Source organism: Magnolia sinica, chromosome 4 (assembly GCF_029962835.1).
Source record: "Magnolia sinica isolate HGM2019 chromosome 4, MsV1, whole genome shotgun sequence".
Taxonomy (NCBI): domain Eukaryota; kingdom Viridiplantae; phylum Streptophyta; class Magnoliopsida; order Magnoliales; family Magnoliaceae; genus Magnolia; species Magnolia sinica.
This window is the reverse complement of record NC_080576.1, coordinates 20933783-20954224: the sequence shown is the minus strand read 5'-3', so window position 1 is coordinate 20954224 and position 20442 is coordinate 20933783. Positions and strand designations below refer to the sequence as shown.

General features: G+C 41.9%; 1 protein-coding gene across 1 annotated transcript; it reads right to left on the bottom strand.

Moving 5' to 3' along the window:
• Positions 1–8: 8 nt before the first annotated feature.
• Positions 9–19160, bottom strand: LOC131242722 (uncharacterized). The gene is made up of 3 exons (XM_058241552.1): positions 18903–19160; positions 1663–1837; positions 9–370 (listed from the first exon to the last, which is right to left on the bottom strand). The coding sequence occupies exons 1-3, from the start codon at positions 19054–19056 to the stop codon at positions 277–279; spliced, it is 423 nt and encodes a 140-aa protein (XP_058097535.1). The 5' UTR covers positions 19057–19160; the 3' UTR covers positions 9–276.
• Between the last annotated feature and the right edge of the window lie 1282 nt (positions 19161–20442).

The following is a 20442-nucleotide window of genomic DNA, read 5'->3' as shown; positions in this document are numbered from 1 at the left end:
TTGATGTTGACCATTGACCTCGCTAAATATATCAATATCAGATATAGTAATTTGAATAAGGTCGCACAAACCTGCTGTAATTGCTGCACCACTAGAGGCAGCAATCAAGGATCATTAAGAGCGAGCTAGATTATCAGACACTCATCGTACGCACTCATGCATCCATGAATGTGTACACATGTGGAGACATGATACAATCAATAATACTGTAATTATCATTAACCATGGCATATATAAGACAAAATACAAATCTTCGCATTGTACTTCAAACTCACTTCATCTTCTCCACTTGTCGATCTCTTTTGAAGTAACTTTGATCAACCTTTTAGTATTTCTGACCATCTCATTCATCAAGGAGGAGATCTCATCCCTGAAAACAAAGATGTTAAAAAGAGAAATAAATAAACAAGATTAGTAATATGCTAATAGATATTAAGGAACAAAAACTGACAATGACGATGATACTCGTAAAAAAAACAATGATGATGATTTTTTGAGGGATGAAAAGGATGATGATGATGATGTTAATGAAGATTATGAAAATAAGACTACAGTCACAAGAAGAGAAACAGCAGTATAAATATCAAATACCACGCAAGCCTTTGCACAATATACCCAGCTATCCAGTTCTGACAAGTGGGCTTTATGGCTCAGTGATTTGGACCACCGGCCTTAGGGCCTCACTGCGGATGGACTATGTTCTTAAAGTCTCCCAAACTGAAGATCCTAGCCATCAATCTGGGGCCTTTCTTTAGTTAAATGAGTGACTGTTTTTGTACTTCTTTTCAACTATCAATATGTAGACTACAAATCATAAGGTTAGGATTGTCCTATCCATTAGATTTTCAGGGCATAGTCTATCTGTGGCGGGGATCCAGAAGGGGAATGGTCTGATTAACTGAAGACAGGACCTATTTTTCAGAAGTGAAAACCTGAATATACTGCACATTCCACAGCCTTGTATAGAAGATCCTAAAATTCCTCTTTTATATTTAGACCCCTTTACTCTATTGACAAACAGCATGAGAATCTTTCTTTTTTCTTTTCTTTTCTTTTCTTTTCTTTTGAAAATAACATCAATATTAAAAAAACTTGCAAGAAGCAAGCAAAGAAAAACAAACTGAAACAATAATTACATATGAAACACTGACCAGAGATGGATAGTGTTTATCAACTTTACATATGGGGCCCATCCCAAAATGCAATGTGCGATCTTACAAACACAATCCTCAACCGAAAAACCCATATTATGAAAACAACAATCATTTCGAGCCCCCAAATTACCCAAAAAATAGCCATGAATCCATGATTAATAAACACCACGTTGCTTTTGTAGATTTCACCCATTCGGTATGAAGAATAAGAGCAAGGGTATCGAAAAGATTATCAGCCTTTTATTCAGTTTTTACTTCATTGAATGATTCAGTTATCTTTGACTGTGAGCTATAATGCCAAGATGTTGAAGGGAACCGCTGGCTGTAGGTTGAGTGAAGGATCTGAAGAAAAGATTCTTATCATTTCATGTGGGAGAGGTGTCACTATGGAGATTTAAACCTATGATGCAGCATGTATTTTAGAATCCAACATGTCATCAGCAACAAAACGCCCCACAGTAGCATGCCAATGACAAAAGAAAGAAATATAATTAAAAATGTTACTTACTGAGATGGGAGATTTCCTGTCCCATGGAATAGCTTCCCCACGTTCGTGTATTTTTGGTTCTCATCATATGCAACGCCCCTTCCCGCACCATAACCAAATCCTAAACCAATCCCACATCCGGCTCCGAGTCCAAATCCAAACTGTAATCCTGGAATGCCAGCACCTAAGCCCACACCTGACACAGCAAAATGCAAACACATTTCAGCATCCACTCCATCATACAGTCAAGCAAAGCAGTATTAGAACAAAATGTACTCTGGAGAACATGGTGGCAAGAAGCTTATACACATTAATAGAAAGCTCATGAAGAGTGTGCGATCATTTTTCTACCTCCCATTGGAAAACATCGCACTGATCGCAGCAAGGAGGTGGCTAAGATCTCAAATATTTACTCCAGCCTCAAGCTATGATTAACCTTGCAGATTTACATTTGTTCCATTTAGGAGCTTAGAAATATAACTACCATCCATCCCTCTTTCCTACATTAAATGAAAACAGAACATATATGATAATGTTAAAATAGTGACACCTAAATCACTATGGGTTTAGCCACTTTTTTGAGCCCATATGACTCGTGTTTCACATAAGCTAATAAGGCCCAATTGTTAGTGCACCCTTGGAGGGGTATTTTTGACATATCCCTCACGAAAGGGTGGCTTTTAGGGTAAACTATGTGATGGGTTAAGATGGAGTTACGATTTTAGAGAGTAAATAGGGGTTTTCTCTTGCACAAGCAGGAGGGTTTCAAGAGGGGCTTATTCTTGAAGACATGATTTAAGATTACAAGTGATGCTCCAAGGTTTTCTTCTCAAGGTATCGAAGGTGAGAAGATCTATTGCTAGCATTGCATTGGTGGAGGGTTTTTTTTTTTTTCTTTTTAAACTTGGGTTCAATGGGGTTTTGTTATATTCTTGAAGAAGGTATTCCATTCCTTGTTCTTTGTAATCTCTCCTTGCTATAGTGGATTTTTCTTTGTTGGATTGCTCGTGGATGTAGCCCTGGTGCGAACCACGTATATCTTGTGTTCTTGTGTGGTTTGTGCCCGGGTTTTTCTCATTTATTTTCTTTTTATTTATTGCACACAATCCTTGCATATTCTGTCTGCCATTGGAATCAAATGGTGTTTTGATTTTGGTGGTGTGTTGGTTGGGCGGTGGTTTTAGTCGCATCAAGTGGTCGGGGTGGTTTTAATCACTTCAGGTATATTTAACACTACCTTTGAAAATGAATTCCATTGGATTAATTTAGTTTAGTTAGCAACTATTTTTGAAGTGAAGTTTAGTTAGCAACTATTGTTGTTTGTACCTACAAAATAGAAGTGACTGGAACAAAAGAAAAAATCGGCAAGTGGTGCCTGGCATTTTTCTATAACAAAACTATTTTAGAACCCAAAGCATTGGGGGGATTGGCAGATTCCAAAGAGGGATCTAAGGGATCATGAGGTCAAATGCCACAACATTACATGATGAAATCATACACATATAATATACATGTCTGAGACAAATGACCTTATGGGACGGCTCAAATTTGTGGAAAGTAAAGGAAATGAAGTGTTAGTTCCCATAAAACGAACATTCCTTCATTTGTGAAGCATTTCTTTGTAGGAAACACCATTTTCACTTCCTCATTTTTTTTTTGGGAAAATCAACAATTTTATTTTCCCATAGTGGGGGGAAAATGGATTTCTCGTGAGTTAAACGCATGAGTTGTTACCATCTTCAATCCCCTCACATGCGCTACATGAGCCATTGTCCATTCTCAATTATGCCTCGCATGTGTCACTGTCAATCTTTGCTTATCCCCCACATGCAAGGTATTCGATATCAACGATAGCCGCAATGGCCACTGCCATTACCATTATGATATGGGCTGTAACATGGCCTTTTTTTAAGGAAAAAAAACTGTATCGGCCCCGTAACGAATCGCTACAGGACCAATTTTTTTTTTTTTTAAGGTGACAAGTTGTCACCATCTTCAATCCCCTCACATGTGACATATTAGCCACTGTCCATCCTCAGTTATGCCCCGCAAGTGCCGCAATCAATCTTGGCTTATTCCCCACATGCAAGGTATTCAATGACTACCATTATGATATGGGCCGTAACATGGCCTAAAAAAAAAAAAAACCTGTATCAGCCCCGTAACGAACCGCTACAGGGCCTTTTTTTTTTTTTTAAAGGTGATTAGTTGTCACCATCTTCAATCCCCTCACATATGACACATTAGCCACCGTCCATCCTCAGTTATGCCCCGCATGTGCCACAATCAATCTTGGCTTATCCCCCACATGCAAGGTATTCAATGACAACAACGGCCACAATGGCCACTACCGTTACCATTATGATATGGGCCGTAACATGGCCTTTTTTTAATTTAGACAAAAAAAAACTGTATCAGCCCCGCGACGGACCGCTACAGGGCCATTTTTTAAAAAAAAGGTGATAAATTGTCACCACCTTCAATCCCCTCACATGTGCCACATAAGCCACATTCCATCCTCAATTATGCCCCACATGTGCCATAGTCAATCTTCGCTTATCCCCCACATGCAAGGTATTTAATAACAACAATGGCCGCAATGGCCACTGCCGTTACCATTATGATATGGGCCGTAACATTGCCTTTTTTTTAAGAAGGAAAAAAAACCTGTATCATCCCCATAACGGACACTACAGGGCCTCTTTTTTTTAAGGTGATAGTTTCATTAGAAGGCAAAAAGTGAAAATGTACAAAAGAATATAAGAAAACCCTAAAAACAAAGCATTACTTCCAACCCGACGGAAAATGAAACACACTATTTGACCTCGCCTCCCATTATATTACAAAGGATTTAGCCCTCCTGAAAACATATATCGCTTTCTCGCTCTTGTTGTTGAAACAACGACCATTTCTTTCTAGCCATAGTGCCCAAAGACCCGCCAGACAACTCAACCTCCATAACCTTTTCTTTGATTTCCCTAAATCCCCTCCATGCCAAGATAGAAGAAAAATATCTATGTACTCGAGAGCACCAAAAGTACCCCAAGAAGCTGAAAGAAATGGATCCAAGCCTCCCTTGCAACAGGGCAGTGAAGGAACAAGTGATTCACTAATTCCACATGTTGGAGACAAAGAAGGCAAGCATTCGGAAGGACCATATTTCTCTTACAAAGATTATCAATAGTTAGCACCTTGTTCCTCGCAACTAGCCATCCAAAGACCGCAACCTTTAACAAAGCGCCATATACCATACATATGTCGTTGAAGATGTCCCGACATTTTCCCCGACCTCGGTTAGATATCGATACAACGATTTAACTGAAAATTTTCATGATTTATCTAATGTAGAATGATGGAAACTATCATAGGATGCAAGATAAGAGATCAATTACACATTAATTTCAGCAATCAACATGTAAAATCAAACATATCCACATAATAGATTTGGAAATTCAGATTTATAACACGATGGTCTTAGGTTATCACATATGTGGTGTGCAAAAATATAAAACAATTCAAGAGTGGCCCACTTGAAAGTAATGACTTTCAATCTAGTGTGGGTAGTGCAACAACCACGTGGATAGACAATGAACCATGTAAAATTCTGGCTTGGGGAAGGTTTCACCAAAAAATTCAGATTTTCTTCAGGGTTTTGGATGCATAGATGGAGATTTGTGAATTGGGTTTCTAGGGATTTAAAGGATCTGAAGATTAGGTGGGTTTGGAAGGAAATCAAGGAGGGAAAAGAAGCTAAATGGGGCCCACATGTGAAGGCCGTTCAGACGCACGTGCGTGCAGGCGGGTCCACACGCGGATGGATATGGAGACAGAAGAAAAGGGATGTATTGGGTTCTGTTTTAACAAATTTAGGAAGGTTGTAAGGGAATGGAAAGGAGGAAGAAAAGAGAAAAAGAATAATACCTTGTTGGAGAAGAGAAAAGAGGAAGAATGCACATTGGGGAATCCACCACCAAATAAACCGCTACCCTTCCACAATTCAATTGGAATGGGGAGTTTCTCACAAATCCTTTAAAAAAAAGGAGGAAAATTTCTTCACACAAGAGAGCTTCTCTCTTCTTCTTTTTTTCTTCTCAATTTCTCCATTAGGGTTGGATGCCCACTCTCTCGTGCTTTTATAATAAAATATCAAAATAATTACAATTATGTCACTAGAGTGAAATGGCCCATCATCCAAATTAAGGAAACTAAAACACTTATTATCAATCTCAATTAACAAATAAATCTTAAAAATATATATATTTTTTTAAAAAATATATAAAGGAAGCAAGATCATAGTCCAATGGGCCCAAATATAGAAGATATGGTGGCCCAATGGCTTGATCAACAAGATCCAACCGTCGAATCGACACGAAATAAAAATCCTATGACTAAAATGGTCTCCTAAGCAGCCCACATGTATCATCCCAAAATGGGGTCTTCCTGATACACGTCCAATGGATGTGGGGTCTTCAAAATGGCTCGACAGGCCCCATCTGGAACTCATCTCTCATCCACAAAGAAAGTTGCGTTGATGTGGGTGGTCTCCTTCGTCTTTAGTACACCTGAGTAAATCCTCTAATGTTCCCATCATTATCTTTTAACCATCTTAGCGAATCCGCGCTTGAACTAACTGGAGAAATCTTTGCCAACATTTAGAGAAGCCTGGTAAGGTCTTGAATTTCTTCTTCACGAAGATGCCTTCTACAAGGAGGAGCCCAAATAACTTCCTCACCCCTCCATGAGAAGCAACTAGAAACCTTCATATTTGGCTCCTTAGTTAACCCCGCTAATCTAGGAAAACTAATAGCCAAAGAACTGACCCATATCCAGCTGTCCTCCCAAAAGCAAATGTCTTTCCCGTTCCCCAATTCGAAACCTATCCCATCCCACACCCTTTGTTTTATGGACCCCACCGACTTCCATAAATAAGAGGCACGATACAAAGAAGAGGATTTAGTCCACCACCCATTTTCATTATTTCCTACCTACCATCTCCCTCCATCTAAAAAAAAACTCGACACCCATTTTCCTAGCAACGCTAAATTCATTTCCTCAACCCCACTACTCCTTGATCCCTTGGTTTACATACATCTTCCCACTTCATGAGATGAAACTTGTGTTTTTCTTCCGATCCTTTCCGCAAGAAATCCCTCCATTTTTCTAGCGAATTCAAAACCGACTTTGGACAATTGAATAAAGACAAAGTAAACTGGAAGATTAGACATCGAAGCATTGATCATAATCCTTCTCTAGGCCATAGATAGATATCTCGATTTCCAATCGGACATCTTCCGCTCACATCGCTCGATGACAATGTCCCACATATATCTTGTTGGTTTGCCAATACATAATGAAAGCCCGAGGTAAGTAGTTGGGAAAGATCTATCCCTACAACCAAAAATAGACGCAAAAAATTTAGTTTCTTATTTGGGGGCCTGTTTGATTTTTCAAATACCTTGTAATACTTGTAAAGAGGTAATAATTACTTTCCTAAGTAATTACCACACCATTCCCAATATTGAGGTTGACACCTGCTTTTTGAACATTAAAATTGAGGACGTGTAAAATAAATGTGGGGCCTAGTGTGATGTATGTGGCTTATCCACATCGTCCATCTGCTATGCAGACTAATTTTAGGGCATGAGCCCATAAATGAGACAGATCCAAAGCTCAAGTGGGCCACACCATAGGAAATAGTGGGAATTGAACACCTGTCGTTAAAAACTTCTTGGGCCCCATAGAAGTTTTGGATCAACATGATATTGGTGTTTTCTCCTTATCCATGTCTCTGTGAACTTCTAAACGGGTTAGATGACAAATAAACATCAATGTCGGCCCAGTAAAGGAAACAACTTTCAACGGTGGACGTTTTAAGGCCACCGTTTCCTTTAGTGTGGGCCATTTGAGCTTTGGATCTGCCTCATTTTTTGGCTCACGCCCCAAAATGTTTTAGTAAAGCAGATGGACGGTGTGGATATGCCACATATCTTGGTGGGGCCCACAAATTTAAGTCAATGCTTTTGAACCAGTTTTCGAGGCAGAAATACTCCCATATTTTCAAACAAGCTCAGATAGTAATAATTACTTATTTACAACTTATTTACAACTTATTTACAAAGGAATTGGAAAATAAAAAAGGGTATGGATGTCCCAACTCCAAGAATCTCGCTTTTGTCAATGTTCACCTTCAAACCTAAGACCGCCTCGAAGCTAAGTATAATCAACTGGAGATTTTGCACTTTGAAACTATCTACCTTACAAAACAAAAGCGTATCATCCGCATATTGTAAATGCAAAATCTAAAACTTTGATTTATCCACCCCAAAACCTTCCACCAGAACCATCTCTTCTCATTTTTCTAACATTTTGCTAAGGGCCTCTATCACCGTAACAAAAAGATAAGGCCATAACGAGTCGCCTTGATGTAACCCTCTAGAAGTTTAAAAGAAACTAGTCAGCGAGTAATTGACTAGAATCGAAAATTTAGCCGACTTAACACACGGTTGTATCCAAGCTCCCCATTTGGCCCCACATCCCAATCTCCCCAACACGTAATCAACAAAGGCCCAATCCATATGATTATAAGCCTTTTCGATATCAAATTTACAAACTACACCTTGGTCCCTTCTCTTACAAGAATCAATACATTCATTAGCCAATAGGGACCCATCAACAATATGTCAACAATCTCTCCCGTCCAAGAAACCCCCTTGAGAAGCCAAGATTATATTCCCCAACACCAATCGGAATCTAGACACCAAAATCTTCGCCAATATCTTATTTGGACCACCTAGTAAGCTAATGGGACGGAAGTCTTTAAGGCTTTCGGCTCCTTTTTTGGGAATCAAAGTAATGAAAGTGGACCCTAATTCCATTGCTATAAAACCTTTCTCAAATAATTCATTCATGAAACATAGCACGTCTCTCCCGACCAATTTCCAAATTTTCTGAAAGAACTCTGATGGGAAACCATCCGTGCCCGGGGCTTTATCATCACCCAACTCTACCATCGCTTTCTTGACTTCTTCCTCCGAGAATGGTTGCTCTAAAGAATCCGCCACCTTAGCTGAAAGACCATCAAAATATAAATCATCAAGTGGAGGACGATGCTACACGTCTTTTGATAAGAGTTTTTTTTTTGTAAAACTCAACTATTGCACCACTAATTTTTGCCTTCCCCTAAAGCCTTTCACTGTCTTCCATTAGAACTTTGATCTTGTTTGTGCACGCTTGAGCACTTGCAATCGCATGAAAAAAAACTTGTTATTTTTGTGCCCTTCTTTTAGCCACAATGCTCTCGACCTTTGACGCCATTTAATCTCTTCTTCCCATAATCTAGCAGAATATTTCACACTATAGACCTCCTGCCATGCTCTCTCTTCCTCCAACAAATGCCCCAACTTTTCTTTAATATCCAGCTCTGCATTTCTTAAAGAAAATTAGACGATCCCTCCTCCTGACCTTGCAGGAGCACTTATTTCCACTCACATATCTTACTCTTCAACAATTTGAATTTTTGAAAATGGGGAAACCTGCCCCCCATAGACCAAGAAAGATGTCCACCATTCTACTATCTTATCCTCCAAACCTTCTATCTCTAACCAAGCTAGTTCAAATATGAAAGGACGTGGACCTCAATTCTCCTCATCTACCTCGAGAAATATTGGGCAATGATTGGAAAAAGGTCTAGGCATCCCTAGTCTAATGAATCATTGGAAACTTCTCCACCCATTCCGTTGAGAAGAGAAATCTGCTATTACAAGCTTCTTCTTCTTCTTCTTTTTTCTTCTCTTCTTCTCTTTTTTTTTTTTTTTTTTTTTTTGTAACAGGGGTTGTTACCCACTGTAACGTAGAATGGTTCCCACCATACCGTTACATAATCATTTTTAAATACCTTTCTCACATGTACCATTTGTGCCATCATCCATCTTCAACAACTCCATATGTGCCAATATGGGTAGGTGCCACCATCTAGCTTCAAGAATGCCATGTGTCAAACATGCCACATGTGCCACCATCCAAGTTCAAGCACCTCACATGTGCCACCATCCAACTTCAAGTGCCCATATGTTCCACATATGCCACTATCCATCTTTTAGCATCCCATGTGCCACATGTGACACTATCCATCTTTTAGCATCCCACATGTGCCACATGTGCCACTATCCATCTTTTAGTATCTCACATGTGCCACATGTGCTAATTCACACACCAGTAATACTAGGAATCTTTTCCTGATAAATTTTTTGTTTTCAGAAACAACAAATTTGGAAACACATTCCACATTTTCTAAGAAAATCTTATTGAAAAACAAAGAGGGATCCTTTCCCACAATTTCTTGGAAATAAGGTTTCCCTAGGGACACTAATCTATTTCCTTTCTCTAAACTAAAGCAACTGAAGGGTCGTCTGAAGCAGTGGAAGTAGATTACTCTTTGTGCTAGAGATCAGGAAATAGAGGCGCTTCTAGCAGATTTGCATAAGATTGATCAGCAAACAGAATCCTCCCCTCTGTCTCCTGCGTTTATGAGGAGCAGAATCCAGCTAATCCAAAATTTATCTTCACGGGCGTTGGAAAAGGAGATATCATGTAAACAAAAGTCAAGAGCAAAATGGATCAAGGAGGGCGATAAGAATACCAGCTATTTTCATAGAATTGCGAATATCCATGCCAACTGCAACAGGATATCCAGCATCACAGTGGATGGGGTCAGATTAGAAGATGGGGAATCCATTGCAGCAGCGGCAATATCTCATTTCAATTTCCTGTTAAAGAATGAAGGGTGGCATCGTCCAGGTCTGGATCACCTTCAGATGGACTGCATTTCATCGGCTGACGCTTGTATGTTGGAAGCCCCATTTTCAATTGAAGAGGTGAAGTCTGCTATTGACTCTCTTGGCAGCGAAAAGGCCCCTGGACCGGATGGTTTTCCCATTTTATTTTTCTAATGGTTTTGGGAGGTTATAAGGGACGACGTTATGGCCTTCTTCAAGGAATTTTATGACAGAGGCAGATTGTCGAAAGCATTGGGAGCATCCTTTATCGCTCTTATCCCGAAAATGCCAGGGGCTGTGTCTTTCAATGACTACAGACCGATCAGCCTGGTTGGAGGGCCATACAAAATATTGGCGAAAGTTCTATCCTCTCGGCTCAAACGAGTGATTGGCAGGGTAATATCAGGACACCAGAGTGCTTTTATAGCTGGGACAGATAATAGATGGCGCGCTAATAGCAAATGAGTGTCTACACTCGAGCCACAGGTCTGGGGTGAAGACCCTTGAATGCAAGTTGGATATTGACAAAGCTTACGATCATGTGGATTGGAATTTCCTAAAAGATATGATGAAAAGGATGGGCTTTGGGGATAAGTGGCGCAAGTGGATAAGAGAATGCATCGGTTCGGCTCATTTCTCGGTACTTCTAAACTACTCTCCCAAAGGATTTTTTAAGAGTTCTAGAGGATTAAGGCAAGGGATCCCCTATCCCCCTTTCTGTTCCTCATTGTCGCCGAGGCCCTATCGAAATTAATCCTGCAAGGTATCTTAGTGGGCCTTCTGGGAGGCATTCAGATGAAAGGCAGAAGTACGCCCCTATCACATATCCAGTTCGCAGACAACACGTTAATTTTCTGTGAAGCCAACTCTGCTAAGTTGCAAAATCTGAGAACCACTATATGCTGCTTTGAAGCAGTGTTGGGCTTGAGAGTTAACCTCGCCAAATCCAAGTTATTTGGGGTTAATCTTGAGGACGAGGAGCTCGAGCAGTTCACAAGCATTCTCCATTGCTCGTCTGCTGCCCTTTCGGCCACTTTTGTGGGGCTGCCACTATGCATCGGTACGCCTCCCGAGTCCCATTGGGAGAAAATTATATTCAGAATTCAAAAATACTTGGCGAGATGGAAATGTAGATATTTATCACTTAGAGGTCGTCTCACCCTCATCAAGGCAGCCCTGTCAAATCTGCCTACATATTATATGTCTCTGTTCAGGTGCCCAAGCAAGGTCATATCTTCTATTGATAGACTAAGACGAGACTTCCTATGGCACGGAAGGGAGGAGAAAAAATTCCATCTTTTGCGTTGGGATGAGGTGTGTCAGCAGTATAAAGCCGAAGGGGCTAGAATAAAGAACTTAACAGTGATGAATCGGGCTCTTGTCAGCAAGTGGATCTGGAGACTAGGGACAGAATCTGGGGCACTGTGGAACATGAATTGTGTGGTTGCTGCCTCTCCAGACCTGACAACAGAAGATGGCCTAATCTGGAAGTTGGCAAAAGACAGTCTATTCTCGGTCAAATCTATGTATAGCTCCCTCCTCGCTAGGCCGTCGCTATATGAATCTCGGAAGCTGTATCGAATTTGGAAGTCTCCTGCCCCGCCAAAAATCCAGGTATTTGGATGGCTTGTATGCAAGCAAAAAATCCTAACGGTTGACAATTTGCGCAAGAGAGGTATGTCTCTAGTCAACATCTGCCTCTGCTGTATGCAAAATGGAGAATCTGTGAATCACCTGCTGCTACACTGTCATTTCTCTTCTCAAATCTGGGCTCACTTTTGTCTTCTCTTCAACATAAGTTGGCGTACTCCATATTCGACGGTAGATTTCTTTCAAGCCTGGCATGGGGTTAGTGATGCAGGACATGGAAAATTAAATATGATATGCAAGATTGCAGGCTTAGATCACACCAATTCAGAAACAATCACACAAATTCCACATCCCACATGAAAATCCAAACATTCAATTAAAGGGGAATCTATGCGGGTCCAAGCCGACACAGGCTAGGACTGGACCAATAAAATTATAAACCAAACAATGTCAAAGGGAAATAAAATCAACTACTCATGCATAAAAATCAGTCCCTAATCCAAGGGATTCCCTAATTTCAATTCAAGGAACCCTAAGGTGATAAAAAGGGGTAAATCAATTAGGGATCATGTAATCTAGGGTTATGATTCATGAAAAACGGTTATGAGAGGATAAAAGAGGATAAAAACCTGAACCAAAAGATGATCCCGCGTGTGGACAGTAACAATGGCCCAGACGGACGTGCGCGTGATCCCGGCCGCACGTGTGTGGGGCCCACTATTCAGAAAAAGGCCACCTTGACCCTGGTCGGCCAGGGATGGACTCCAAAACCTCTAAATTTCAGCTCGATCCGATGTACGGTTTGTGCGTGGTGCTCCGCCGAAGTTTCAGCTCGCCTGCGGGCCGAAATCTGGAAACCTGCTTCAGTGAAGAAATCTAATGCAACAAAATGACAAATTCGAAGTACGGATGGTGGGGGAAGATGGAAAAAAAAGATGATGGAAGATGGGGGTGAATGGAGATCGATGTGGCTTCGCACCACGGTAGTTAGCCCTTCGAAAAGGGAGGGCTTCGCACCCACTTTTGAATTCTTCCACAACTCACGAAAGAGAGCAGAAAAATAAAGCAGGAATTTTTTTATTAACTTCAATTGAATGAAAAGAACTACAAGGGGTGCCTATTTATAGGGAGAACCCTATACCCAAAAACTCGCACCATGTGCGACACCTATTACTTGGCGATGAAGTAAACTAAAATAAAAACCAAACGAGAAAATCTAAAGCGTTCACGATGTTCTAAATAATAACAATAAGCAAAACCTAAAATATAAAACCAATCTGACGAGTGGGCCACGATCATGAGATCCCATGGTGGGCTTTTCTTGACAATCGGGCCACTTTTCTGAACCAAAACTTGACTTCTAGCTAGGAGGCCCTCCCTGGACGTCGTCATCGAGACAGATCGATGGTGGGGTCCTCCATCTACGTACGTACGTGCGTAGGGGTGGCGGCGTGAGTGCGCGTGTGCGCGTGATGTCCCCATCAATTCTCCCCAGCTGCAAAGATTTCGCCACTGGAGAAATAAAACTCCTGAACCGCTTCAGGATGTCAGGATCAAGTCTCTGAAGCTCCTCCTCAGTGAGCCACGTGCTGCCTGAAGCTGGGCGTAACTTCCATTTAACCACGTACTTCTGAAACCCGCCGTCCGACGTTGAAACTATCTGATGGTCCTGGATATCCTCTATTTCCTTTTTGGGTGTGTGAAGGTTAGGTATGGGAGATAGAGGCTGGGAAAATGAGTCGGGAATGATAGGTATGGGAGGTAGAGGCTGGGAAGATGGGTCGGGATGGGTAAGTATGGGAGGTAGAGGCTGGGAACATGGGTTGGGACGGGTAGGTATGGGACGTAGAGGCTGGAAAAATGGGTTGGGAAGGATAGATATGGGAGGTAAAGGCTAGAAAAATGGGTTGGGACGGGTAGGTATGGGACGTAGAGGCTGGAAAAATGGGTCGAGAAGGGTAGGTATGGGAGGTAGAGGCTGGGAAGAAAGGTTAGGAAAAGTAGATATGGGAGGTAGAGGTTGGGAAAATGGGTTGGGAAGGGGCCATGGTTCAAGGGATAAATATGAGGAATCAGGATGGGTGGGCGAAGGGCTGGACAAAGTATCAGTGGTCCTCTGAAAAGTAACTAAATCCTCCACATCGGATGTGAAACTAATTCCCATGAAAGGTGGAAGATCTATCTCATACACATTGAGACCGTTTCGTTTTATAATTTTGACGGGTCCAGCGCTACACGCGTGTAACTTACGAACGGCCCTCGAAGGATGCCGCTCGGGCCTGATGCAGACCATCACAGAGTCCCCAATATTGAATCCTTTGAAACATTTATACTGGTCTGTATAAAATGTGCAATGTTCATTATTAGTCATGATCTTCTGCCTGATTTCTTGATGCCATGAATGAATGTGATGCGCAAAAGACTCTGCAGACTCTGACGGCCTATGAGACAGTGACATAGGGACAAGATCAATAAGTTTCCTAGGTTTATAATTAGTAACGACTTCACAAGGACTTAGACCTGTGGACCTATCGACAAACTTATTCAACGTGAACTCGGTTGTAGGTATTACGATGTCCCATATTCTGGTGTGCTCTATATCCTTCCTAGGGGACTCATCCGGTAGATCATCAGGAAAGATATCACGTAACTCATCCATTACCGGAATGGCCTCAGTGGGTAACTCTACACTAGCCGCTGGTACACTCTCTCCAGCCACAAGGCCACACATGTTGTACCCCTCAAAATAGTGGTCTTTATATCTCTCATGGGTTGGGTGTCTGGGTGCACACCCATAATTGATTCCTTGACCAACTCCATTCATTGGTGTATCCTCCAGGCCACCTGCTTGAGATTGGACATCTACCCCAATGGTGGGGTTTGTCCTAGCGATGGTCTTTAGTCGGGTAATGCGTACATCAAGCTGTTCATTGGTCCATTTCCAAGCGCTTAATCATAGACTCCAACGTCTGAGATATCTTGTTTAGTGACTCTTGCAATTGTTCCATGTTTAGTGTAGGGTGCAAACCGAAACCGCGACCCGTACGTGTGGGCATACACTGACTTGCTCAACCTAAAGACCTTCTATGACAACTATATGCGTCTAAAAACTAAATGACCCTACGAGACTCTATATGAAGGAGATTACACACTGTTACTAAAATTCAACTATATATGATGGACTGAATGCATGAAGGACTCAAACAAACTAAACCCTAAATATGTGGTGAATTCCCCTACAAGAACCCTAGGCTTTGATACCAAATTTGATGCAGGACATGGAAAATTAAATATGATATGCAAGATTGCAGGCTTAGATCACACCAATTCAGAAACAATCACACAAATTCCACATCCCACATGAAAATCCAAACATTCAATTAAAGGGGAATCTATGCGGGTCCAAGCCGACACAGGCTAGGACTGGACCAATAAAATTATAAACCAAACAATGTCAAAGGGAAATAAAATCAACTACTCATGCATAAAAATCAGTCCCTAATCCAAGGGATTCCCTAATTTCAATTCAAGGAACCCTAAGGTGATAAAAAGGGGTAAATCAATTAGGGATCATGTAATCTAGGGTTATGATTCATGAAAAACGGTTATGAGAGGATAAAAGAGGATAAAAACCTGAACCAAAAGATGATCCCGCGTGTGGACAGTAACAATGGCCCAGACGGACGTGCGCGTGATCCCGGCCGCACGTGTGTGGGGCCCACTATTCAGAAAAAGGCCACCTTGACCCTGGTCGGCCAGGGATGGACTCCAAAACCTCTAAATTTCAGCTCGATCCGATGTACGGTTTGTGCGTGGTGCTCCGCCGAAGTTTCAGCTCGCCTGCGGGCCGAAATCTGGAAACCTACTGTAATGAAGAAATCTAATGCAACAAAAGGACAAATTCGAAGTACGGATGGTGGGGGAAGATGGAAAAAAAGATGATGAAAGATGGGGGTGAATGGGGATCGATGTGGCTTCGCACCACGGTAGTTAGCCCTTCGAAAAGGGAGGGCTTCGCACCCACTTTTGAATTCTTCCACAACTCACGAAGAGAGCAGAAAAATAAAGCAGGAATTTTTTTATTAACTTCAATTGAATGAAAAGAACTACAAGGGGTGCCTATTTATAGGGAGAACCCTATACCCAAAAACTCGCACCATGTGCGACACCTATTACTTGGCGATGAAGTAAACTAAAATAAAAACCAAACGAGAAAATCTAAAGCGTTCACGATGTTCTAAATAATAACAATAAGCAAAACCTAAAATATAAAACCAATCTGACGAGTGGGCCACGATCATGAGATCCCATGGTGGGCTTTTCTTGACAATCGGGCCACTTTTCTGAACCAAAACTTGACTTCTAGCTAGGAGGCCCTCCCTGGACGTCGTCATCGAGACAGATCGATGGTGGGGTCCTCCATCTACGTACGTACGTGCGTAGGGGTGGCGGCGTGAGTGCGCGTGTGCGCGTGATGTCCCCATCAATTAGTTTCGGTAATTTCAAAACCACTCTATGGAGGATGGGAATCCTCGCCATATGGTGGGCAATTTGGGAAGAAAGAAACCAAAGATGCTTCTCTGACACATCTTGTTCAGTTCTTGTAGTCTCTTCTAGAGCAAAGCGCATGTTAGTGGAATGGGCGTCTCAATTAGATAGGTTAAAGGGCCATGATTTATCCTTCATTGGTGCGTAACGTGTTTTCTTTGAGTTTCTGCCCTCTTAGCAGACTCTCTGTTTTTGTTCTTCTTCTTTAATATATATATTTTGTTGCCTTTCAAAAAAAAAAAAACCTAATCTATTTCCATTCCCATGCATTCCAAAAATCCAAATAGGCCCTTCACTGACCATATTGAAGATTAACCACATATGCCCCTAGAGAAAAGTAGAGCCAAGAAAAGCATGCAACACCAAGCTATAACTAAATAGTCCAATAAAATTTAATTCACACACGTGTACAAGCATGTGACTACCTGAGAAAGTAACTAGCCTAGCTGGGTGTATGATTTTTGTGCACAAACAGTTCCTGGAAATGGCAGCAAGTGTTCAACATATGCTCTACCCAGTGTGTAAAAAAACTCCATTTCCTTCAAGGTACACAGTCAGAGAAGAGAATGGAGATTTTGAGAACTGCTGCCAATGAAGAGATCATGAACTTTGCAGCACGATATTCTAATAATCCATCCTAATTGAATTCTTTCAAGTCATGCTACATCAGGATTCTCCGACAAACTAATGCAGGGGCATTTTCACACCGGGCTCGAGTGGGGTCGCCTGTGGGATGCAAGGGCATACTTGGGGTGGGCGGGGCCCACTGGGTAGGTCTCGTGTTCGAGACTCCTCACCAGGAGTGATTAATGCGCATTTCACACCGGGCTTGAGTGAGGTAGCCTGTGGGATGCGGGGACACACTCGGGATGAGCGGCCCGTGTGAGGCGGTACCTATGTGATTTGAGGCCCACCGAGGGGGGGGGATCGACTGAGGTCCTAACCCATGAGATGTGCGGCCTGGGCTATGAGATAAAGAGATTAATTCGCCATGCTCTAACAGTTCGAGCTTTTAGAGCAAGTGGTTAATTGTCCTGCATCACAAATAGTCCAAAAATTTCCCCAATTCCCTATATTACTACATATACCCACACATTCTCACTTCCAAGTTCGAGATTCACTCTCTTCACACATAAAAAAATCATGCAAGGATTTGAATCATTGCTCCTAGTAGGAAAGAATTAGACATCTTTCATAAAGAAGCAAACCCATTCTCAAGACAAGGATCCATGGACAACTCAAGTAAGACAAGGGTTTCCAGGTCCATGTATCGTGTTTGAGCACTGCTTTGCATTTGGAGGTAAAGCACTCAATTTTGCGGTTTCATGACTTTTCAAGGTACATGCTTTTGTGATCTGCAATTTTTTCGTGGATTCATGATCAAATCATCAAACAACCAATTCTTCCAAAATCAACATCTCTAACAGAGAATGTTACCATGTGCATTTTTCCAATGCCTTCGTTATTTTGGTTTCCAATCATTCCTTGAAAATAACACATGCTTTCAAGAGAAAAATGCTTGTAAAGAAGGGTTTTATGTTATCAGTTCTGATGGTTCCTATCCCTGTTTCAAGTAGTCCCTGACAAGATTCTAAAATGCAAGAATCAACACAGAACCATGCGTTTAAGAACCCTATGATTTGGCCCCTACACATGATCTCAAAATGATCCAGACCGTTCATCAAATGGATCCGGTGGGGATTCAATATGGGCTAAAAAATACTCTCGATTGACATTTCGAACCATCCGATTGGAAGATATTCTCGGTTGAATATGAACACTGCTGTATGTTTTATTAACCATCCATTTGCAGGCCACTGATTGAATGCGTAGGATCATCCGACCAGGATAACTTTTGGGCTATGGTTAGTGGGCCAAGGCCCACCTACTGTACTGTATGGATCATGCTAATGTCATGTGGTTGGCCCCGTCCAATCACAATGATTCTGACATGGGTTTTGAAAGCAGCACGAAATTGGGAACTTTTAACGTAGTCTAAAGAAGTAAAAAAGGAAAGGGAGAATTCGACTAACATGCGCATGTGTCCTACTGTCACCCATCTCCAAAGAGGGGTTCACCAACTAACATGCGCATGTGTCTTACTGTCACCCATCTCCAAAGAGGGGTTCACCAACTAACATGCGCATGTGTCTTACTGTCACCCATCTCCAAAGAGGGGTTCACCAATCACCACTAACATGCGCTGATGTGTTTGATGCTTAACAAGAGCCACACAGGGAAAAGGAATCGCAAGAAGGATGGCTCTTTCAGAATCCAGAGCAGGAAGAAAAATAAATAGAGGGGATTCTGCTAACGTGCACAAGGGGCGTGCCTGAATACGTCACTCACCTCCGAGGAGACCAACACCAACACCAAAACCGCAGCCAGCTCCGTAACCCAAAGCGGGGCCCAGTTTCCCCAACTCCTTCAATTTCAGCACCGGAAGCCTCCAAATCAATCCCCTCTCATCATCACCATCCGAATCTCCTTCGTAGCCGTTCATCTCTCTCCCTCCCTCTTCCTGCCCCTTCTCTGCAGCGATTTGCCCAAGTCTATATTATTTCGAAATTACGCTTTTGCCCCCGTGACTTCTCTCGATCTCGAAGTCGCTTGTCAGGCATGGACGCGGACAGGTTGAGTAGCGAGTCGGCTACTGAAATGACGTCACCAAGTTCTGTGGGTCCCACTATGATGTATGTGTTATATCCACACCGTCCATCCATTTTTAGATATCATTTCGAGGTATGAATCAAAGAATGAGGCAAATAAAAATATGTAATGGACTCCACCAAAGAAAAAAGTGGGGAGAGCAATTCCCACCGTTAAAACTATCCTAAGGCCCATCATAATGTTTATTTGAAATCTAACCTGTTCAAAAGTTAAAAAAGACATGAAATAAGGAAAAAACACAAATATCAGCTTGATCTAGAGCTTCCGTGGCCTCTAGAAGTTTTTAATGGTGAGCGTCACTGTCACACTGTTTTCTATGCTGGGGTCCACTAGAGCTTTGGATTTAACCCATTCTTTGGATATTGCCCTAAAATTATCTCTATGGATGGAAAGTGTGGATACAAAACATACATTATGGTGGGGCCCATGAAACTTGCTGACGTCACTTCAGTAGCTAGTCTCGCTACTCAACCTGTCGATAGCTAATCCACGGAAACGGATTGGCTACTCCCCCTGACACTAGCCCCGGAGCTGGTTGTCGGTGCTCTGTGGGCCCACCATGATGTATGTGTTTCATCCATTCCGTCCATCTATTTTTCTAGATCAATTTATGCTAATACACAAAAAATGAGGTATATCCCAGTCTCAAGTGGAACACATTACAGGAAACTGTGTTGAATGAACTTCGACCGTTAAAAACTTTTTGGGAGCCATAAAAGTATTGGATCAAGTTGATCTTTGTTTTCTCCCTTCATCTGGGTCTTTATGACCTAATCAACGGATTGGATGTCAAATAAACAGTACAGAGGCCCTTAGGAGGATTTAAATGATGGATATCCAATCACTATTGTTTTCCTGTGGTGTGATCCACTTGAGATTATATCCCTCTCATTTTTGACATATAAACATAAAATGATATTTAAAAATGGATGAACTAAATGGATGAAATATATACATCATGATGGGGCCCATAGAGCACTGACCACCAGCTCCGGGGCTGGTGTCAGGGGGAGTAGCCGATCCGAGAAATTTACGACTATGGACCCCACCTTTTATCCATTGGATATTCTTGAAACAATACAAACTTAGAATACGCAGTTGGACCTCCTCGTATGGACGACAGATTTCAGGACGAAAATACCCCTCCTTTTCACGGAAACCTCCTTTTCACGGAAACGGATTGGGTACGCCTCCTGCCACCCGCCCATGACGGATAGTC

Excerpts from the sequence above, each read along its gene's own strand:
- LOC131242722 (XM_058241552.1), bottom strand. The coding sequence starts at position 19,056 with ATGAACGGCTACGAAGGAGATTCGGATGGTGATGATGAGAGGGGATTG. Across the intron at positions 1,838-18,902 it reads TGGTGTTGGTCTCCTCGGAG|GTGTGGGCTTAGGTGCTGGC; the intron begins GTGAGTGACGTA and ends TTGCTGTGTCAG. Across the intron at positions 371-1,662 it reads ACAGGAAATCTCCCATCTCA|GGATGAGATCTCCTCCTTGA; the intron begins GTAAGTAACATT and ends CTTTGTTTTCAG.